General features: G+C 47.5%; 1 protein-coding gene across 1 annotated transcript in view; it reads left to right on the top strand.

The window, feature by feature from the left end:
• Nucleotides 1-20,827, top strand: part of LOC139277962 (paired box protein Pax-4-like) — a 40,703-nt gene extending 19,876 nt beyond the window's left edge. Inside the window, exons 7-10 of the mRNA XM_070896600.1 lie at nt 3,663-3,735; nt 5,176-5,273; nt 12,149-12,365; nt 20,553-20,827. Of these exons, the coding sequence (XP_070752701.1) occupies nt 3,663-3,735; nt 5,176-5,273; nt 12,149-12,365; nt 20,553-20,827 (663 nt within the window). The remainder of the gene's footprint in view (nt 1-3,662; nt 3,736-5,175; nt 5,274-12,148; nt 12,366-20,552) is intronic.
• The last annotated feature ends 245 nt before the right edge of the window (nt 20,828-21,072 follow it).

Genomic DNA, 21,072 nt, shown 5'->3' with positions numbered 1-21,072 from the left:
AGTCCTACTCTTTGCTTCCTGTCTGACAACCAGTTCTCAATCCACGTCAGCACACTACCCCCAATCCCATGTGCTTTAACTTTGCACATTAATCTCTTGTGTGGGACCTTGTCGAAAGCCTTCTGAAAGTCCAAATATACCACATCAACTGGTTCTCCCTTGTCCACGCTACTGGAAACATCCTCAAAAAATTCCAGAAGATTTGTCAAGCATGATTTTCCTTTCACAAATCCATGCTGACTTGGACCTATCATGTCACCTCTTTCCAAATGCGCTGCTATGACATCCTTAATAATTGATTCCATCATTTTACCCACTACTGAGGTCAGGCTGACCGGTCTATAATTCCCTGTTTTCTCTTTCCCTCCTTTTTTAAAAAGTGGGGTTACATTGGCTACCCTCCACTCCATAGGAACTGATCCAGAGTCTATGGAATGTTGGAAAATGACTGTCAATGCAGCCGCTATTTCCAAGGCCACCTCCTTAAGTACTCTGGGATGCAGTCCATCAGGCCCTGGGGATTTATTGGCCTTCAATCCCATCAATTTCCCGACTAATAAGGATTTCCCTCTGTTCCTCCTTCTTACCAGACACTCTGACCCCTTTTATATCCGGAAGGTTGTTTGTGTCCTCCTTAGTGAATACTGAACGAAAGTACTTGTTCAATTGGTCTGCCATTTCTTTGTTCCCCATTATGACTTCCCCTGATTCTGACTGCAGAGGACCTACGTTTGTCTTTACTAATCTTTTTCTCTTTATATATCTATAGGAACTTTTGCAGTCCATCTTAATGTTCCCTGCAAGCTTCCTCTCGTACTCTATTTTCCCTGCCCTAATCAAACCCTTTGTCCTCCTCTGCTGAGTTCTAAATTTCTCCCAGTCCCCGGGTTCGCTGCTATTTCTGGCCAATTTGTGTGCCACTTCCTTGGCTTTAATGCTATCCCTGATTTCCCTTGATAGCCATGGTTGAGCCACCTTCCCTTTCTTATTTTTACGCCAGACAGGGATGTACAATTGTTGTAGTTCATCCATGTCTAAATGTCTGCCATTGCCCATCCACAGTCAACCCCTTAAGTATCATTCGCCAATCTATCCTAGCCAATTCATGCCTCATACCTTCAAAGTTACCCTTCTTTAAGTTCTGGACCATGATCTCTGAATTAACTGTTTCTTTCTCCATCCTAATGTAGAATTCCACCATATTATGGTCACTCTTTCCCAAGGGGCCTCGCACAACGAGATTGCTAATTAATCCTCTCTCATTACACAACACCCAGTCTAAGATGGCCTCCCCCCCTAGTTAGTTTCTCGACATATTGGTCTCGAAAACCATCCCTTATGCACTCCAGGAAATCCTCCGCCACCGTATTGCTTCCAGTTTGGTTAGCCAAATCTATATGCATATTAAAGTCACCCATGATAACTGCTGCACCTTTATTGCATGCACCCCTAATTTCCTGTTTGATGCCCTCCCCAACATCACTACCTTGTTTGGAGGTCTGTACACAACTCCCACTAACGTCTTTTGCCCTTTGGTGTTCTGCAGCTCTATCCATATAGATTCCACATCATCCAAGCTAATGTCCTTCCTAACTATTGCCTTAATCTCCTCCTTAACCAGCAATGCTACCCCACCTCCTTTTCCTTTTATTCTATCCTTCCTGAATGTTGAATAACCATGGATGTTGAGTTCCCAGCCCTGATAATCCTGGAGCCACGTCTCTGTAATTCCAATCACATCATATCTGTTAACATCTATTTGCACAGTTAATTCATCCAGCTTATTACGGATACTCCTTGCATTAAGACACAAAGCCTTCAGGCTTGTTTTTTTAACACCCTTTGTCCTTTTAGAATTATGATGTAGTGTGGCCCTTTTTATTTCTTGCCCTTGTTTACTCGGCCTTCCACTATTGCTTTTTACCTTTCTACCATCTGTTTCTGACTCCATATTACTTCGCCCTATCTCGCCGCATAGGTTCCCACCCCCCTGCCATATTAGCTTAAACACTCCCGAACTGCATTAACAAATGTTACCCCCAGGACATCAGTTCCAGTCCTGCCCAAGTGCAGACCGTCCCTTTTGTACAGGTCCCACTTTCCCCAATGTCCCAGGAATTTGAATCCCTCCCTCTTGCACCACTGCTCAAGCCACATATTTATTCTAACTATCCTGCTCCCTCTACTCTGATTAGCACATGGCACTGGTAGCAATCCAGAGATTGCTACCTTTGAGGTCCTACTTTTTAATTTAACTCCTAGCTCCCTAAATTCAGCTTGTAGGACCTCTTCCCGCTTATTACCTATATCGTTGGTACCTACATGTACCACGACAACTGGCTGTACGCACAACGCGATGCGGGCACCTTTTCAGAGTGCAGAGGTTTTCAGGAACCGCAAGGGATTCCACTCCCTGAATGTCTAACTCGTTGTCGACCACCAGCAAATTATAATGGCAGTGAATGCTAAATTTCCGGACAGCATCCATGATGCTCACATCCTGCGTGAGAGCGCTGTATCTGACTTGTTTAACAATCAGCTACAAGGTCAATGCTGGATGCTTGGTGACAAAGGATATGGCCTTGCCACCTGGCTGATGAACCCCCCCCCCCCCCACCCCCACGTGACACCCACACCGAAGCCGAGAGGCGATACAACGAGAGCCACAGAGTCACTCGCAATATCGTGGAGAAAACCATTGGAGTGCTTCAGCAGCGCTTTAGATGCCTGTACCACTCAGGAAACGAACTCCAATACCACCCTGGGCAGCTAGCTCCATTCATGCCATAAAAGGTGGCCTGGAGGCCCCTTCAGGGAGCAGTGCGAGCTGGTGCAGGAGGGCGACGGCAGCGAAGAGTGACGTCAGCAAGATCCAGGTCGGTGATTGGAGCGTGGGCAGATACAGCAGGAGCGGCGAGGTCGGGGCGAAGGAGCTGTGAGAGACTGTGAAGGGATGTGATCGGGGCCCAGGGGAGGCATGAGTTCGAGGCCAGGGGCCCAGGGGCAGCACGGGCCAGCCCACACTGCGATATACTTGCGCACTAGGTCCGTGCAGCAGAGCTGGTCTCCAGTTGTCTTGGTTAATCCTTGCCACTGGACCAAGACCTAGCTCTGTCAAGCCCGTGTGGTGGCTGGTGTGCAACGGCCACCACATGTCAAAAAAATCCACGCACAGGCATCTTCCACCCTTGAGGATGTAGTTCGGGTTCTTCATCCGAAACACCTGTGAACTCATCCTTTTTTTTGGCACGGAAGCAAGTCATCCTCCTTTCGAGGGACTGTCTATGATGATGATGAACCTGAAATTGATCCAGTTCCTTTCTGAATGCTGGGAAAGCGTCAGTATTTACTGGCAGTTTATTACATGTATCTTTAACAAGCACCTGCTGAGTTTAGCTTGTGGCTCCCTCAGTGTATAATGGTCTCACACCATGGGAGGGGGCGGCGGTAATATCGCCTTTGGGCGGCAGTGTAAAGCTGGCAATATTGGACCAGCTGCCCGTTTTACAACTCTCCCGATTTTCACTTCCATTGAAGTGAACAGTATATAGGGGCGGATCGCCCGTTTGACACGATCGCCCAGAGTCACAAGGACTACGGGTGGGTGAAGTGAAGCTGAAGCCATTCAGTCACTGATTCACACTTACTTCATCTTCACTTAGGTCTGGTTTTCCAACCGGCGAGCAAAATGGAGGCGAGAGGAGAAGGTGAAAAGCAGACCCGGCTTTTTAAATGGTATGTCTGTCTCACTGGCAATCACACCTTTTACCATCACCCTCTAGTTATCTGCAATCCCTTAAAGAATGAGAGTTATCATCAGGGTCTGTTCTCGCTCAGATATTCTCCCCGATTCTCCTGAAAGTGTTGTTTCATGATCAGGTTCCTTTTCATTAGATGTCAACAGATCTCTGGTGCTTCACTGAAGTCACCGCCCTTCGTGCCTGAGGCTATTCGACTGTAGAAGCACCATTGTCACAAAGTATATGTGTGTGGACATATGGCAAAGACAGAAATGTGCCTCATTGTTAAGTCCCTCAAGATAAAAGAAAGACTTGCATTTATACAGCGCCTTTCACAATTCAAAGTCCCAAAGTGCTTTACAGACAATGAAATACTTTTTTTTTTAAGTATATTCACTAGTGTAATGTAGGAAACGCAGCATTCAATTATCGCACAGCAAGCTCCCACAGACAGCAATGTGATAATGACCAGTTGATCTGTTTTTTGGTGATGTTGGTTGAGGGATAGATATTGGCTAGGACACCAGGGACAATGGAAATGATGGGGTGAAAAATTAGAGAGAAAATCCCATGTTTACGCAAACAGACAACTGAAAGTATAATGAACCAGTCATAAACTGGGTTTGGTGTTATTGCTCATCATTTCACATTTTATCTAAACCTTAGTTCAAGGCTTTGTTCTTCTTCAACACTCCACTCAGCAGGGCGGGGGGTGAACCTCTGGCTCAGTGGTAGCATTCCTGCCTCAGAGTCAGACGGTGCAGGGTTAGAACTTGCTCCAGATAATCCTGGTGAGTGGATGGGTTACAGTGTAAAGCTCCCCCTACACTGTTCCATCAAACACCCCCAGGGCAGGTACAGCACAGGTTAAATACAGAGTAAAGCTCACTCTGCACTGTTCCATCAAACACTCCCAGGGTAGGCACAACACGGGTTAAATACAGAGTAAAGCTCACTCTGCACTGTTCCATCAAACACTCCCAGGGTAGGCACAACACGGGTTAGATACAGAGTAAAGTTCCAGCTCTAAATTGTGGGTTGACATCCAGCGAGTGTGGGTGGAATTTCCTCATCGTATGGGTTGCGGGATCACATAAAACTGTCCTGCCGTATGGGATTAACCCTCCCATCAGTTGGTATACCGATGGTTATGGCCGTGGAAGGAGCGTTCACATCGTGGCTTGACAGACTGTTAATCAGCCTGTAAACCCATCCCCTCCTTCACACTGTTCTCCAAGGGGAGAGTGTGAAGGTATGAAAAATGTACAACTCAGCAGGACTAATCAAGGTGCTAATCAAGTTTTTTGATGAATTGGATCTCTCATTGAACACAGGGGATCCTTAAGTTACAAAGTGCAAACATCTCTTACCATTCTTTTGACCATTCCTTGTTTGGCTTGTCTTCTACTAAGAATGTTCTTCATGTCTCATGTAGGTACCACATGCGGTTTGATGTTGAACCCATTACAAGCCTCACCTCATGGTTTTCCGACTTTTCACCCATCAACAATGATAGATAGTCTGTCTTTGCAGGTAACCTCCACATTTTTCTCCCCTCCTCTCTAAAGGAGCTACCTCACACTGGGATACAATTCCACTAGTGAGGCTGCCCTTGTAAACTTGACAAGGTACAAGCCTAGACAATTTGTCCACAGGTTATGCTCCATGGTAATATCACAACCAAGCACAATATACCAACATACATTCAATAGCGTCACTTGAAAGAGGAAGCTTTACTTTGTATCTAACCCGTGCTGTACCTGCCCTGGTTCTGTTTGATGGGACAATGTGGAGGGAATTTTAATCTAACCCTTGTGCCTCTTTTTTAATTCATTCTGGGATAAGGTCATCACTGGCAAGGCCAGCATTTATTGCCCATCCCTAATTGCCCTTGAGAAGGTAGTGGAGAGACCCCTTCTTGGGCCACTGCAGTCCGTGTGGTGAAGGTACTTCCACAGTGCTGTGAGGGAAGGAGTTCCAGGATTTTGACCCAGTGACGATGAAGGAACGGCAATATATTTCCAAGTCAGGATAGTGTGTGATTTGGAGGGAACTTACAGGTGATGGTGCTCCCATGCGCCTGCTGCCCTTGTCCTTCTAAGTAGCAGAGGTCGCGGGTTTGGGAGGTGCTGCCGAAGAAGCCGTGGTGAGTTGCTGCAGTGCATCTTGTGGATGGTAGACACTGCAGCCACGGTGCACCGGTGGTGGAGGGAGTGAATGTAGAAGGTGGTGGATGGGGTGCCATTCAAGCGGGCTGCTTTGTCCTGGATGGTGTTGAGCTTCTTGAGTGTTGTTGGAGCTGCATTCATCCAGGAAAGTGGGGAGTACTCATCACACTCCTGACTTGTGCCTTGTAGAAAGGCTTTGGGGAGTCAGGAGGTGAGACACCCACTGCATAATACCCAGCCTCTGACCAGCTCTTGTAGCCACAGTATTTATGTGGCTGATCCAGTTAAGTTTCTGGTCAATGGTGACCCCCAGAATGTTGATGGTGGGGGATTCGGCAATGGTAATGATGTTGAATATCAAGGGGAGGTGGTTAGACTTTCACTAGTTGGAGATGGTCATTGCCTGGCACTTACGTGGCGCGAATGTTACTTGCCACTTATTAGCCCAAGCCTGAATGTTGTCCAAGTCTTGTTGCATGTGGGCATGGAGTGCTTCATTTTCTGAGGAGTTGCGAATGGAACTGAACACTGTGCAATCATCAGCGAACATCCCCACTTCTGACCTTATGATGGAGGGAAGGTCATTGATGAAGCAGCTGAAGATGGTTAGGCCTAGGACACCGCCCTGAGGAACTCCTGCAGCGATGTCCTGGGGCTGTGATATTTGACCTCTAACATTCACAGTCATCTTCCTTTTTGCTCGGTATGACTCCAGCCACTGGAGAGTTTCCCCCCTGATTTCCATTGACTTCAGTTTTACCAGGGCTCCTTGATGCCATACTCGGTCAAATGCTGCCTTGATGTCAAGCGCAGTCACTCTCTCATCACTTCTGGAATTCAACTCATGTTTGGACCAAGGCTTTAATGAGGTCTGGAGCCAAGTGGTCCTAGAGGAACCCAAACTGAGTATCAGTGAGCAGGTTATTGGTGAGTAAGTGCCGCTTGATAGCACTGTTGACAACACCTTCCATCAGTTTGCTGATGATAGAGAGTAAACTGATGGGGCTCTGGAAGTGTTTGTTAGGGCAGTGTAGAGGGAGCTTTACTCTCTATCTAACCCGTGCTGTACCTGCCCTGGGAGTATTTGATGGGACAGTGTAGAGGGCGCTTTACTCTATATCTAAGCCATTCTGTACCTGCCCATGAAGTGCTAAATACTGACCCTTGGTGTCCAAAGTAGAAAGTTTTCCATTCCGCAATGTACATATCCCTCAGCTTGTTGATTCTAGAACCTCAGTGAAAAATATTATTTCATAGAAAGAGAATTGGCAACATATTTATGAATGTAGGAATGTTAGGACCAGGAATAGGCCATTCAGTCCACGAGCCTGCTCCACCATTCAATTGGTTCATGGCTGATCTGTACCTTAACTCCATTTTCCCACTATTGCTCCATATTCCTTGATACCCTTACCTAACAATAATGTATCGATCTCAGTCTTGAAAGCTCCAATTGTCCCGCAGTATCCATCGCTTCTTGGGGAGCAAGTTCCAGATTTCTACGCCCCTTTGTATGCAAAAGTGCTTCCTAATGTTGTTCCTGAACGGTCGAGCTCTAATTTTAAGATTATGTCCCCTTGGTTTTGATTCCTCTACCAGAAGAAATAGTTTCTCCATATCTAGCCCGTTGAATCCTTTTAACATTTCACACACCTCAATTGGCTCGCCCCTCACTCATCTACACTCTGACAGATTTGGCCCACACGCAATGCAACATTGGGTGTGTTACGCTCATAATAAAGTAATATAACTGAGTACTGTATGCAATGAGTAAGTGTGACCGTAGCTCCTTTAATTAAACTCCAGAGTGTTGGTACAGCGTGGGAGACCTGCTTATATACAGTGCTCCCAAGGGATGCTGGGATCCCTTGGGACTCCAACAGGCAGGCCCTCTGGTGGTGGTATGATACAGGTTGCCAAGGGTTACATACATAACATCACTCCCTCCCAAAGTCAATAGTACACTTATTTACAGGGTGGGGCTTTTCGCTCCCTTGTCAATCGTCTCGGTACAAATGCAGGTGTGGGTGAGTTGGTTGGTTCTTCGCTGGGCTGCTGGGCAGCTGGCCTTGCCGGGCTGCTGGGGATGGTCAGTTCGGCTTCGTGGTCAACCGTGATGTCAGTTGCCACTTGTGTGTGTGTTGGAGGGTCGAAGTTGATGGTGTCCTCTTTGGGTTGCTCGTGGTTGTTTATGAATCGCAATTTGGTTTGGTCCAAATGCTTTCTGCATGTTAGTCCATTGGCCGTTTTGACCTGAAACACCCTACTCCCTTTGGCTATGAATGTGTCAGCAAGCCATTTGGGACCGTGTTCATAGTTGTGTACAAATACAGGGTCATTGACTTCAATGTCGCGTGACAAGTTTGCGCGATCATGGTACATGCTTTGTTGATGCCGCCTGCCCTTGAAGTGATCATGGAGATCAGGGTGGACAAGAGAGAGCCTTGTTTTGAGTGCCCTTTTCATGTGCAGCTCGGCTGGGGGAACCCCGATGAAGGAGTGGGGTCTGGTGCGGTAGCTGAGCAGGACTCGGGACAGGCGGGTCTGCAGGGAGCCTTCCGAAACACGTTTCAAGCTTTGCTTGATGGTTTGGACTGCCTGTTCTGCCTAGCCATTGGATGCGGACTTGAACGGGGCAGATGTGACGTGCTTGATCCCATTGCAGGTCATGCAGCACTGGTGAAAACACGGCCCATTGTCGCTGACAAGGACATCAGGCAGGCCGTGTGTGGCAAACATGGCTCGTAGGCTTTCGATGGTAGCAGTGGACGTGCTTACAGACATTATTACACATTCAATCCATTTTGAGTAAGCATCCACAACTACCAAGAACATTTTGCCTAGAAATGGGCCCGCAAAGTCAACGTGGATCCTAGACCATGGTTTGGAGGGCCATGACCACCAACTTAGCGGTGCCTCTCTGGGTGCATTGCTCAGTTGAGAGCAAGTGTTGCATTGGTGCACACATGACTCTACATTTGAGTCGATGCTGGGCCACCACACATGGGATCTGGCTATAGCTTTCATCATTATTATGCCTGGGTGGGTACTGTGTAGGTCGCGTATGAACGTTTCCCTGCCTTTCTTAGGCAAAACCACGCGATTACCCCACAAAAGACAGTCCGCCTGTATGGACATTTCGTCATTAGCGCCGCTGGAATGGCTTGATCTCTTCATGCATCTCTGCTGGGACGCTGGACCAGCTCCCATGGAGGACACAATTTTTTTTTACAAGGGACAGTAAAGGATCCTGACTGGTTCAAGATCTGATGTGGTGGGCTGTAGCGGCTGACTTTTCGTTTTCGAATGCATCCATCACCAAGAGCAAGTCTGCAGGCTGTGCCATTTCCATCCCGGTGGTGGGCAATGGTAGCCGACTGAGAGCATCAGCGCAGTTCTCTGTGTCTGGTCTGTGGCGGATTACATAGTTGTATGCAGACAGCATGAGCACCCAGCTTTGGATGCGGGCAGAGGCACTGGTGTTAATCCCTTTGCTCTCTGAGAATGGTGATATGAACGGTTTATGGTCAGTTTCTAACTCAAACTTGAGACCAAACAGTTACTGGTGCATTTTTTTCACCCCGTAAATGCACGCCAGAGCTTCTTTTTCAGTCATGCTGTAGGGCCTTTCGGCCTTGGACAAACTCCTGGTGACTGGTAACGACCGGTTGCAATGTTCCCGATTCGTTAGCCTGTTGTAACACACACCTGTGCCCGTATGACGACGCATCGCAAGCTAGCACTAATCGTTTACATGGGTTATACAGAACAAGCAGTTTGTTGGAACATAACAGATTTCTGGCTTTCTCAAAAGCAGCCTCTTGTGATGTCCCCCATACCCAGTTGTCTCCCTTGCGCAGTAGCACATGTAGGAGTTCTAGCAAGGTGCTTAACCCAGGTAGGAAATGACTGAAATAGTTGAGGAGTCCCAGGAATGACCGCAGCTCTGTCACGTTCTGTGATCTCGGCGCGTTCTTTATGGCCTCCGTCTTGATGTCGGTGGGTCTGATGCCATCTGCTGCGATTCTTCTTCCTAAGAACTCGACCTCTGATGCCAGGAAAACACACTTTGAGCATTTCAACCTGAGCCCCACGCGATCTAGCCGACTTAGAACCTCTTCCAGGTTCTGCAATTGTTCGATGGTGTCCTGACCTGTGACCAGTATGTCGTCCTGGAAGACCACGGTGCGCGGAACCGACTTTAGCAGGCTCTCCATGTTCCGTTGGAAAATTGCTGCCGCCGAACGAATCCCAAACAGGCATCTGTTGTAGATGAACAGACCTTTGTGCGTGTTGATGCAGGTGAGGCCTTTCGAAGATTCCTCCAAGTCCAACTTGGTGAACGTCTTTCCTCCAGCCAGGGTTGCAAATAGGTCGTCTGCCTTGGGTAGCAGGTACTGGTCCTGTGGCGAAAAACGGTTAATTGTTACTTTATAGTCCCCACAAATTCTGACCGTGTCGGCGCCTTTGAGAACCGGAACAATCGGACTGGCCCACTCGTTGAACTCCACCGATGCGATGGTGCCTTCTCGCTGCAGCCTGTCCAGCTCAATTTCCACTTTCTCTCGCATCATATATGGCACCGCCCGTGCCTTGTGGTGGATGGGTGGTGTACCGGGAACCAAGTGGATCTGCACCTTCGCCCCCGAGAAACTTCCAATGTCTGGCTCAAACAACGACGGGAACCTGCTCAGAACCTGGGCACATGAGGCGTCATCGACGGACGAAAGTGCTCACATGTTGTTCCAGTTCCAGCGGATTTTTCCCAGCCAGCTTCTGCCGAACAGTGTGCGGCCATCCCCGGCACAATCCATAGTGGGAGTTCGTGCACTGCTCCATCATAGGAGACTTTTACTTCTGCGCTGCCAATAACAGGGATCAGCTGTTTGGTGTAAGTTCTTAGCTTGGTGTAAATGGGTATAAGCTTGGGCCTGTGTGCCTTGTTGCACCACAGCCTGTTGAAGGCCTTTTTGCTCATGATAGACTGACTTGTACCCGTGCCCAGTTCCATGGATACTGGAATTCCGTTCAGTTCAACTTTTAACATGATCGGTGGACATTTCGTGGTGAAGGTGTATACCCCGTACACTTCTGCCTCCTCGGTTCGAGTCTCTCGTTCAGCCTGATCCACCATGGATCGATCCTCCTCTGTAACGTGGTGGTTTGCTGGGTTTGCAGCTTGTCTGCACATTCGCTGGAGGTGTCCCATTGTTCCACAGCTTTTGCACGCATAGTGTTTGAAGAAGCATTGATGGGCTCGATGATCACCTCCACAGCACCAACAAGGTGTTAACTGCCTCGCATTAATGATTGATGGCGGACTCTGGGTCATCTGAGATCGTGCAGCTGCCGGCGTGTACGTTCTGCCATATGCATTCCTGCCTGAAAACGACGTTACTTTGTGTACAGTACTAGCCAAAACCTCTTTATGCTGCAAAATTTGTTTGGTGTTATCGCTGGTGGACATAAATGCCTGGGCTATCGTTATGGCTTTGCTCAGGTTCGGTGTTTCAACAGTCAATAGTTTGCGAAGGATAACCTCATGGTCAATGCCAAGCACAAAAAAGTCTCTTAGCATTTGCTCAAGGAATCCATCGAATTCGCAATGTCCTGCAAGGCGCCTGAGTTCGGCGACGTAGCTCACCACTTCCTGACCTTCAGATCGTTGACACATGTAGAACCGATACCATGCCATCAAAATGCTTTCCTTCGGATTTAGGTGCTCCCGGACCAGCGTACACAGTTCTTCATAGAATTTGGTTGTTGGTTTTACCGGAGCTAGAAGATTCTTCATGAGGCCATAGGTTGTTGCCCCACAGACAGTGAGGAGGATTGCCCTTTGTTTGGCAGCATTCTCGTCCCCTTCCAGCTCGTTGGCCACGAAGTATTGGTCGAGTCGCTCCACGAAGGCCTTCCAATCGTCCCCTTCTGAGAATTTCTCCAGGGTACCAACAGTTCTTTGCATTTTCGCGTGGTTGTTCGTTATCTTGTCGCCAATTATTACGCTCATAATAAAGTGATACAACTGAGTACTGTATGCAATGAGTAAGTGTGACCTTTAATTAAACTCCAGAGTGTTGGTACAGCATGGGAGGCCTGCTTAGATACAGTGCTCCCAAGGGATGCTGGGATCCCTTGGGACTCCAACATGTGGGCCCTCTGGTGATGGTATGAAACAGGTTGCCAAGGGTTACATACATAACAGGGTGGATAACCGAGTTGCTTTTCTGTGTCTTGCAGCCTCATCAACCACAACCTGTACATCCAACTCGAGCCCTTCTGGTTCCTGAGACGGTGAAGCCGCACGGATATGACTTGTATAGGGCGGCGGAATCACGACTACGCCTGAACACTGCTACAGAGGCTTGGAAGGTACATGGCTTTGATCTGTACAGGACATTGGAGCCGCCGTCATACCTGGGCTCTGGACCAACGTACACCTCAGACATCTCTAACGGTAAGTGTGATTGCATCCAGAAGGGGCTTGTGACATGTCAAGGATGTTAGCTGTTATTTACCAAATCTTCATTGAAGGACAGCAGTTTATTGCTCCAAGGCAACTCACAAATGATCCAAGATGCTGAAAGACAGAGTCATGGGATATGGGCCTGTGCCAGGATTTCTGTACATAATTCTAGAGCCAGGACACTGCCACCATAGAAAAGAAAAATACTGTCCGATCTATCATTTCAGCTGTGGCTCAGTGGATAGCACTCTTGCCTCTGAGTCAAAAGGTTGTGGGTTCAACTCAGAATCCAGAGATTTGGACACATAATCTCGGCTGACACTTACAGTGCAGCACTGAGGGAGTGCTGCACTGTTGGAAATGTTGTCTTTCAGCAGAGATGTTAAACTGAGGCCCCATTTGCCTTCTCAATAAAAGATCGTACAGCACTATTCAAAGAATATTTATCCCTTAACCAACATCACTAAAACTGATTGTCTGGTCATTATCACGTTGCTGTTTGTGGGAGCTTACTGTGCACAAATAAGCTACCGCGTTTCCTACATTACAACAGCGACTACACTTTAAAAGTACTTCATTGGCTGAAAAGTGCTTTGAGATGTCCGATGGTCATGAAGGGTGCTATATAAGTCCAAGTCTTTCTATTTACAATCTATATCAATGACTTAGATGAGAGGACCGAGTGTAATGTATCCATGTTTGCTGATGATACAGAGCTCGGTGGAAAGTTAGCTGTGAGGAGGACGCATTGAGGCTGTAAAGGGATATGGACAGGATAAGTGAGTGGGCAAGAAGGTGGCAGATGGAGTATAATGTGGGGAAATGTGAAATTATCCACTTTGGTAGGAACAATAGAAAAGCTGAATATTTTTTTGAAGGTGAGAAACTATTAAATGTTGATGTTGAGAGGGATTTGGGTGTGCTTATACATGAATCACGGAAGGTTAACATGTGGGTACAGCAAGCAATTAGGAAAGCAAATGGTATGTTAGTCTTTATTGCAAGGGGGTTGCAATATAAGAGTAAGGAAGTCTTGCTGCAATTATATAGGGCCTTGGTGAGACCACACCTGGAGTATTGTATACAGTTTTGTTCTCCTTACCTAAGGAAGGATATACTTGCCTCAGGGGAGGTGCAACGAAGGTTGAAGAGATTGATTCCGAGGATGAGAGGGCTGTCCTATGAGGAGAGACTGAGCAGAATGGGTCTATACTCTCTGGAGTTTTGAAGAATGAGAGGTGATCTCATTTAAATGTATAAAATTCTTAGAGTGCTTGACAGGGTAGATGCTGAGAGGCTGTTTACCCTGGCTGCAGAGTCTAGAACTAGGGGCCACAGTCTCAGGATAAGGGATTGACCATTTAGGACTGAGATTGGAGAAAGTGGTGAATCTTTGGAATTCTCTACCACAGAGGGCTGTTGATTATATGCAAGACTGAGATCGATAGATTTTTTGGGCACTAAAGAGAATCAAGGGATCTGGGGATAGGCGGAAGAGCGGAGCTGATGTAAAAGATCAGCCATGATCTCATTGAATGGTGGAGCAGGCTCGAGGGGCCGTATTGCCTATTCCTTTCTTCTGTTCTCATGAGACAGGGAAATCAGAGGGAGGGTTGGCTGGACAGTAATACTGGGGGATCCTGGAAGCTGAAGGTCATGCAGACACAGCAGGTGCATCACCCACTGAGATCTATATATAAGGTAAAAAGCTAAATGGAAACAAAGGAATGTCTTATATTTATATAGCGGTTTTCACGACGTCATCACTTCACAGCCGGATGTACATTTGAAGTGTAGTCACTGTTGTAATGTAGGCAAACGCGGCAGCCAATTTGCTTCACAGCAAGCTCCCACAAACAGCAATGAGGTAAATAACTACATATACTGTGTTAGTGATGCTAGTTGAGGGATAAATGCTGACTAGGACACTGGGAGAGCTTCCCCTTCAAATAATGCCGTGGGATCTTTTACGTCCACCTGAGAGAGCAGACGGGGCCTGGGTTTAACGTCTCATCCGAAAGACGGCACCTCTGACAGTGCAGCACTCCCTCAGTATCCCATTGGGACTCTATACACTGGAGGTGAATAGAAAGGAGCTTGATCCATTGGAATTCTACGAACAAATGCTGCTTGTTAAATATTTGCTGTGCATATTTCTTTGCACCAGATGGCACCAGAGCTTTGGAAAGGATGCACTGTGCAGTGGAATTGCTGTGCATGTTCGGTGCCAGCAGGCAGCAGTGTTGCACTTAATAGAAGAAATTACAGTTCTGACAAACCAGTTTAAAATTTGAAATGCTGACATTTTGCCTTTGACAGCCCCAGTAGCCAGTGAATGTTTTTTTTATATAGTTTCTTGTTAATTACAATGTACATGTTTATTCAGAGTAGCCTATTTGTTCATTAAAGATACTGTCGAACTAAGGCCCTCTCAGGAATAACTGAATCACAGAATCTTACAGCACAGAAGGAGGCCATTCAGCCCATCGTGCCTGTGCCGGCTCTTTGAAAGAGCTATCCAATTAGTCCCACTCCCCTACTCTTTCCACACAGCCCACCAAATGTTTCCCCTTCAAGTATTGATCCAATTCTCTTTGAAAGTTACTATTGAATCTGCTTCCACCATCCTTTCAGGGAGTGCATTCTATATCACTGCATAAAAAAAGACATTCTTCCTCCCCTCTCTGGTTCTTTTGCCAATTACCTTAAATCTGTGTCCTCTGGTCCTGCTGGGGGAAATCAGTTCTCGATCTGGGGCCCTTCTTGCCCTGGTTGATCGTCTCGGTGTGAAGGCTGGTGTTGTTGAATCATTTGTTGGGCCCTCGCTGGGCTGCTGTGTAGCTGGCCTTGCTGGGCTGTCTGGTGTGTTGGGCCCTGCTGGGCTGCTGTGGATGATGGGTTCTGCTTCGTGGTCAATCATGGTGCCAGTTGCCACTGGTGTGTGTGCTGGGGGATCAAAAAAGGTAGGGTCCCAGGTGGGTTGCTCAGGATAGTCCGTGAATCTGAGTTTGATTTGGTCCAAGTGTTTCCGGTGAATGAGTCCATTTGAAAGTTTGACCCGAAACACCCTGCTCCCCTCTTTGGCCATGACAGTGCCGGGAAGCCACTTGGGCCCTTGTCCATAATTTAATACAAATACAGAATCATTGATTTCAATCTCGCTTGACACATTTGCGCTATCATGGTATGCACTTTGTTGAAGCCGCCTGCTCTCTACGTGTTCATGTAGATCAGGGTGAACTAACAAGAGCCTTGTCTTAAGTGCTCTTTTCATGAGCAGTTCAGCAGGTGAGATCCCAGTGAGTGAGTGGGATCTCGTGCGACAGCTAAGCAGGACTCGGGATAGGCGAGTCTGCAGTGAGCCTTCAGTTACCCTCTTCAAGCCTTCCTTGATGGTTTGTACTGCTCTCTCTGCCTGACCATTGGATGCTGGTTTAAACGGGGCAGATGTGACATGTTTGATCCCGTTACGGATCATGAATTCTTTGAACTCAGCACTGGTAAAACATGGTCCGTTGTCATTCACCAGGACATCAGGTAGGCCATGTGCGTCTACAACCGCAAGGAGCAATTTACCCAAGAACGGTCCTGCATAGTCGACGTGTACCCTAGACCAAGGTTTGGAGGGCCAAGACCATAAACTTAGTGGTGCCTCCCTGGGTACATTGCTTAACTGCGAGCATGTATTACATCTGTGATGCAGGACTCTAAGTCCGCATCGATACCGGGTCACCACACGTGGGATCTGGCTATCGCTTTCATCATTACGATGCCTGGGTGGGTACTGTGGAGGTCATTGATGAAGGTGTCTCTGCCATTATTGGGGACCACAACTTGATTGCCCCACAGAGGGCAGTCTGCCTGTATAGACATTTCATCTTTGCGGCACTGGAACGGCTTTATCTCTTCCTGCATTTCCACTGGGACACTGGACCAGCTCCTGTGAAGCACACAGCTTTTGACTAGAGATAATAAGGGGTCCTGGCTTGTCCAGATTTTGATCAGTGACGGGTGATAGCTCACTCTCAAATGCTTCCATAACCATGGCTAGATCTGCGGGCTGCGTCATTTCCACCATCATGGTGGGCAATGGCAGCCTACTGAGAGCATCGGCGCAGTTTTCTGTGCCTGGCCTGTGGCGGATGGCGTAATTGTACGCAGACAACATGAGCGCCCATCTCTGGATGCGGGCCGATGCGTTGGTATTTATCCCTTTACTCTTGGAGAACAGGGATATAAGTGGCTTATGGTCAGTTTCCAATTCGAATTTTAGCCCAAACAGGTATTGATGTATTTTCTTTACCCCATAGACACACGCTAACGCTTCTTTCTCAATCATGCTGTAGGCTCTCTCAGCCTTAGACAGACTCCTGGATGCATAAGCAACCGGTTGCAAAATCATTAGCTTGTTGCAATACACACCCGATGCCATATGACGACGCATCACATGCTAGTACCAAACGCTTACATGGATCATACAACACAAGCAATTTGTTTGACATAACAATTTTCTCACTTTTACAAAGGCATTTTCTTGGCTTTTGCCCCAACCCATTCGTCCCCTTTTCATAGTAAGACATGCAATGATTCTAATGGTGTGCTGAGACCCGGTAAGAAGTTACCAAAGTAGTTCAGGAGTCGCAGAAACGACCGCAGCTTCGTCACGTTCTGTGGCCTCGTTGCATTCTCGATTGCCTCCGTCTTCACGTTGGTGGGCCTGATGCCATCCGCCACAATCCTCCTTCCCAGGAATACCACTTCAGGCGCCAGGAAAACACACTTCGAGCGTTTTAACCCAAGCCCCACATGGTTGAGTCGACTAAGAACCTCCTCCAAGTTCTGCAGATGCTCGACTGTGTTCCGACCTGTGACCAAGATGTTGTCCTGGAAGACCACGGTGTGCGGGATTGACTTCAGTAAACTTTCCATGTTTCTCTGGAATATCGCCGCCACCGATCAGATTCCAAACGGGCATCTATTATAAACAAAAAGACCTTTGTGCGTGTTGATGTACAGTTCTTGCATCATGTAGGCTGAAGTTAGATCCAGCTTCGTGAACGTCTTTCCTCCCACCAGCATAGTAAAGAGATCGGCGGCTTTTGGTAGTGAGTATTGGTCCTGCAGGGAGAAATGATTGATAGTTACTTTGTAATCGGAACAGATTCTGACAGTGCCATCTCCCTTGAGGACTGGGACGATAGGACTGGCCCACTCGTTGAACTCGATTGGGGAAATGATGCCCTCTGTTTGTAGCCGGTCTAGCTCGATCTCTACCGTTTCTCTCATCATGTACGGTACTGCTCTCGTCTTGTGATGGATGGGTCGCGCCCCCGGAATTAGGTAGATCTGCACTTTTGCTCCTTGGAAATTCCCGATGCCTGGTTCGAACAGCGAAGGAAATTTGTTGAAGATCTTGGCACACGAAGTGTCGTCAGTGGGCGATAGCGCTTGGACGTCATCCCAGTTCCAGCGTATCTTTCCCAGCCAGCTCCTGCCGAGCAGTGTGGGACCATCGCCCGGTACCCCCCAGAGTGGTAGCTCATGCACCGCTCCATCGTAGGAGACTTTTACGGTAGGACTGCCGATTATAGGTATCAGTTCTTTCCTGTAAGTTCTTAGTTTCGTGCGAACTGGAGTTCAGACTGGCCTTGTTGCACCACAACCTTTCAAAAGTCTTTTTGCCCATGATGGACTGGCTCGCGCCCATGTCCAGCTCCATTGACACTGGGAGTCCATTTCGTTCAACATTCAGCATTATCGGGGGACAATTCGTGGTGAATGTGTGCACCCCATGTACCTCTGCCTCCTCGATCTGAGGCTCTGGTTCATCATGATCCTCTGTGGATCTGTTCTCCTCTGCAACATGGTGGTTTGCAGGTTTAACAGGCTTTGCAGCTTGCCTGCACACTTGTTGGAGGTGTCCCATTGTTCCACAGCCCTTGCAAACATACTCTTTGAATCGGCATGAATGGAACCGATGATCACCCCCGCAGCGCCAACAAGGTGTTAATGGCCTTGCATTCATCACCCTTGATGGTGGACTCTGAGACATCTGCGGACGTGTAGCTGCAGGTAATTGTGACCTGCCCTGTACGTTACGATTCGAAAACAACATCACTTTGTTCACAGTACTTGTAGCAGCACTTGTGTGCTGAGAGATTTGCTTCGTATTGTCACTGATGGTAATGAACGCCTGGGCTATCGCTATGGTCTTACTCAAGGTTGGGGTCTCTACAGTCAAAAGTTTGCAAAGTATGGTTTCATGGCCAATGCCAAGTACGAAAAAGTCTCTGAGCATGTGCTCCAAATGTCCTTCAAATTCGCAATGTCCTGCAAAGTGTCTTAACTCGGTGACATAACTCACTACTTCTTGGCCTTCAGACCTTTTTTAGGTGTAGAACTGGTACCTCGCCATCAGAACGCTTTCCTTCGGGTTCAAATGCTCTCGGACCAGTGTACACAAATCGTTGTACAATTTCTCCTTGGGTTTCGCTGGAGTGAGCAGATTCTTCATGAGGCCATACGTTGGTGCCCCACAGACGGTGAGGAGGATCGCCCTTCATTTGGCAGCGTTCTCTTCCCCATCTAGCTCATTGGCCACGAAGTATTGGTCGAGTCGCTCCACAAAAGTTTCCCAATCATCTCCCTCCGAGAATTTCTCCAGGATGCCCACTGTTCACTGCATCTTTGGGTTCGCTATCTGTATCTCATCGCCAGGTGTTGTGTATGGAGAAAGAGTCAGACTGAAGACTGTGAGCTCAAAGTAAAGTGTGACCTTAGTCTTTTATTGCGGGTCTCCAGAGTGCCTCTCCAACTGTGAAGCCTCCTTAAATACCTGTGCTCCCTAGGGATTATGGGATCTCTTGGGACTCCAGGGGATGAGCCCTCTGGTGGCTGTACAGAGTAAATACAAGTATACCTATATAACTAAAACCACTCATGATTTTGAACACCTCTATCAAATCTCCCCTCAATCTTCTCTGCTCTAACGAGAACTAATGCATCTTCTCTCGTCTCGTCACTGCATTAAGCCTGCTCCAAGCCCAGCCATCTAGTAGAGCATATTCATCCCTACGTCCAGTGTAATGATAAAACCTTCTTGCCGCCAGGACTTGGATGATCAACTGACCCAGAAGACAGCAACCCCAGTGGCTCAGTGTCTAAATGCACTGCCCAACACGATGGCTAAACCTAGAGACTTTATTTTATCCCTGGGACCCTGCTATTTTTCTGATCTAAGCTGAGCCAGAAATAGGCTAAGAACATTGGCTTCAGTTTGCCCAGGGTAGGGAGAGGGGGGGATAAATCATCAGGGTTCCTGTTCCTAACCGGTGACTCATTGTAGATGCTTTGCACGTGTGGGCCGCAGCGGAGGGCAGGATCAGGTTCCGCTGTGATGGCCCCCATGGTAAAATAACCTACCAAGACCCACTGTCCAGGTTTCCAACTGATGAGTGGTCAACTGAGGGAGGTAGATGCACTCCCCCTGCACGAGTCATTGTTGAGACTTTGGTGCTTAATGAGAAATAGAACACTTCATATTACTCCAACTGAGCACTGTTTGCGGGAGATATCGGGTCTTGGAAGTGCAGCGACAGGCCAAAAGGTTCATTTGACACCTTGCGGCTTCTCTTCAGGGAACACTTGCGGAGTTTTACCTCCCTGGTAGTTTTCTACCTTTTTTTAATTCGTTCATGGGATGTGGCTGTTGCTTGCAAGGCCAACATTTATTGCCCATCCCTAATTGCCCTTGAGAAGGTGGTGAGCCACCTTCTTGAACCGCTACAGTCCGTGTGCTGATGGTACTCCCACCAGTAGTTACTGTCCTTCATCAGAAGTTTGAAAGGGCAGAATTATATGGAGAGCGCGGATAAACAACATGGCCTTTTTGCATTACGTTACTATGACTTTACATGTTAGGGATTATGGGTATACACAGTACATGTTATTTTTCTGGAGCAAGGATACTGGGGAAGGTTGGTGCTGGCCAACTCAAACATTAAATCCTGGCTCCAGCCTTGACTCCATTGAAGTATAACCATTGTATAAGTGAAATAAGTTATGGCCCTTTGTAATGTTCATACAATGGATGTTAATTTGAGTCTATTGCATTATATTTCCAAGATCAGTCAGATGTGACATTCAGAATGATTAATATTTTTTTTAATGCTTTTCTAGGACAGATTCACACTGGGATTCCACTTCCTGTTCCAGATCATACATCATTGGCGATTTCTGCTGGCACTTTGAGGTCACTTCCTGTCCCTGGCACAGATTTTACATCACTTCCTCGTCCTGCCAGAGAGTGCACATTTCCTGTTTCCATTGGAGCTCATGTGTCACATGCTGTTACGGACAACACCTCAGTACCATTCCCAGTTTCCGGTGCTGGATATTTGCTGGATAACCCACAGCAGTATTTTAACACATCGAGTTGCAATCCTTTATTGTAGCAATCCCTCCTCTCCTGCTATCTTTATCCCTTTTGTAATTCTGTACTTGCAAATGGACAACACCATTTATTGGAATTTTTGAGCATGGCATTTTATTAGTGAGATTGTCACATATTGGCGATAACAGGCACCTCTGGACTGTCCTGAGACTGTATTGTACTCTCCTCCCTTTTCTCTTTCCCTCTCTGGAAGATGCTGCAATGAGGTTCTGAGGACAGCAGCAACAAGCCGCCTTCATTTTGTCA

This window comes from Pristiophorus japonicus, chromosome 13 (assembly GCF_044704955.1).
Source record: "Pristiophorus japonicus isolate sPriJap1 chromosome 13, sPriJap1.hap1, whole genome shotgun sequence".
Classification (NCBI taxonomy): domain Eukaryota; kingdom Metazoa; phylum Chordata; class Chondrichthyes; family Pristiophoridae; genus Pristiophorus; species Pristiophorus japonicus.
The sequence above is the reverse complement of the archived record's forward strand: the minus strand, read 5'-3'. Positions and strand labels throughout refer to the sequence as shown.